The sequence below is a fragment of the Gastrolobium bilobum genome, unplaced genomic scaffold, assembly GCF_033153095.1.
Source record: "Gastrolobium bilobum isolate Gb01-03AN ecotype WA unplaced genomic scaffold, APGP_CSIRO_Gbil_v1 utg494, whole genome shotgun sequence".
Taxonomy (NCBI): domain Eukaryota; kingdom Viridiplantae; phylum Streptophyta; class Magnoliopsida; order Fabales; family Fabaceae; genus Gastrolobium; species Gastrolobium bilobum.
The window spans coordinates 86507-87991 of record NW_026898552.1 but is presented as its reverse complement, the minus strand read 5'-3'; the positions used below and the strand labels follow the sequence as shown (position 1 = coordinate 87991).

Below are 1485 nucleotides of genomic sequence, written 5' to 3'. Positions count from 1 at the left end.
CATGCTATAATTTGAAGTTTATGCATTGTGATCCAATCCTAAGCGTGATTTTGATCCGAAACATTGAAAGTATACCCTCTCGAATCGCATCCGAAGAAAAAGTTTCATATCACATGCATGTAGTAATGTACTAATTAAAGAAAACCAAGAAGGTTCATGATGATTACGATTCAGTTAAAGATCAGGAACCAACCATTCATCACAAAAGTACAACCCTTGAAACACAAAATAAACATTCTTAAGAAGAAATCAATATATCATCGTTCACTTTTCTATTTTTTTTTTTTTTTTAACTCATGAATATAATGGGTCCCTCCGTGGATAGGTTGGGACAACAAAGGCCAGCTCGTAAATAAGCCCAGCAAGTGTACCACCAAAAAGAGGCCCAACCCAATAGACCCAATGATTGTTCCAGCTCCAGGTCACTACAGCAGCCCCAAATGATAAAGCCGGGTTCATGGATCCCCCATCAAAAGCCCCACCCACCAAAATATTCGCTCCAACCATGAACCCGATCGAAATCGGTGCAATCGTTTCTAAATTAGTACTCACCTTGGGATCACGAGAAGTAGCGTACACCGTGTACACCAATCCGAACGTCATCGCCATCTCTAACACCACCGCGTTCCACGCTCCCATTCCATCCGAAAGCCCATAAGCCAGAACACTCTGCGACGCACCGTAACAAAACTCGCTTATCCGAGTTGTAACAAACTAACGGTATTTAATAACAGAGAGCGTAACGGTTTTAACGGTCGTACCTTTCCGCCGGTGGCGAACTTGAGGAGTAAGCAGGCGCAGAGGGAGCCGGCGAGCTGAGCGAGCCAGAAGAAGACGGCGCGGATGAAGTTTATGTAGCCACAGATGAAGAGGCTGAAGGTGACGGCGGGGTTGACTTGGCCGCCGTTGAAGTTTGTGCCGACGGAGACGGCAACGACGTAGGCGAACGCGTGGGCGATGGCGGCGGCGATGAGGACGGTGGGGGTGGCGGCGGCGCCTCCGGTTAGCTTGTTGATGGCGATGCCGGAGCCGGAGCCGGCGAAGACGAAGATGAATGTGCCGATGAACTCGGTCAGAGCGGTCTTCCGGGTGTCTTGCGCCAAGAAATCCTTGTGACTACCGAAGCTGAACTGGTAGAACGGCATTGTCCGTCTGATCAAGAAAGATCCAACGGTAATGGCTGAATCTGAATCTACTAAGGTTTCACTTAGCTCAGTAAATGTTGGTGGCTCTTATATTGAGAGTGACGACCCTCGAACAAAACTGGCTTTAGCCGGTTCCGGTATGGTAACATGTCAAGTTGGAAATTAAGTATTGGGAGGATTCTCATTTCTATGTTACCAAAATAAATAAAAGAAAGACTTGTGCTGGATGACAGGCTGTGATACATTTTTATTTTCTGATTGACTTCATTTTTTAACTTGACTTTTGAAATCCTTGTTTAGGATAAGTGTGTAGATTAGATCACGTAATATAAAACTAGTT

General features: G+C 45.7%; 1 protein-coding gene across 1 annotated transcript; it reads right to left on the bottom strand.

Moving 5' to 3' along the window:
• Positions 1-294: 294 nt before the first annotated feature.
• On the bottom strand, positions 295-1145 carry LOC133317348 (aquaporin TIP1-1-like). The gene is made up of 2 exons (XM_061519209.1): positions 762-1145; positions 295-669 (listed from the first exon to the last, which is right to left on the bottom strand). Exons 1-2 carry the CDS (start codon positions 1143-1145, stop codon positions 295-297), a joined length of 759 nt encoding a protein of 252 aa, XP_061375193.1.
• Between the last annotated feature and the right edge of the window lie 340 nt (positions 1146-1485).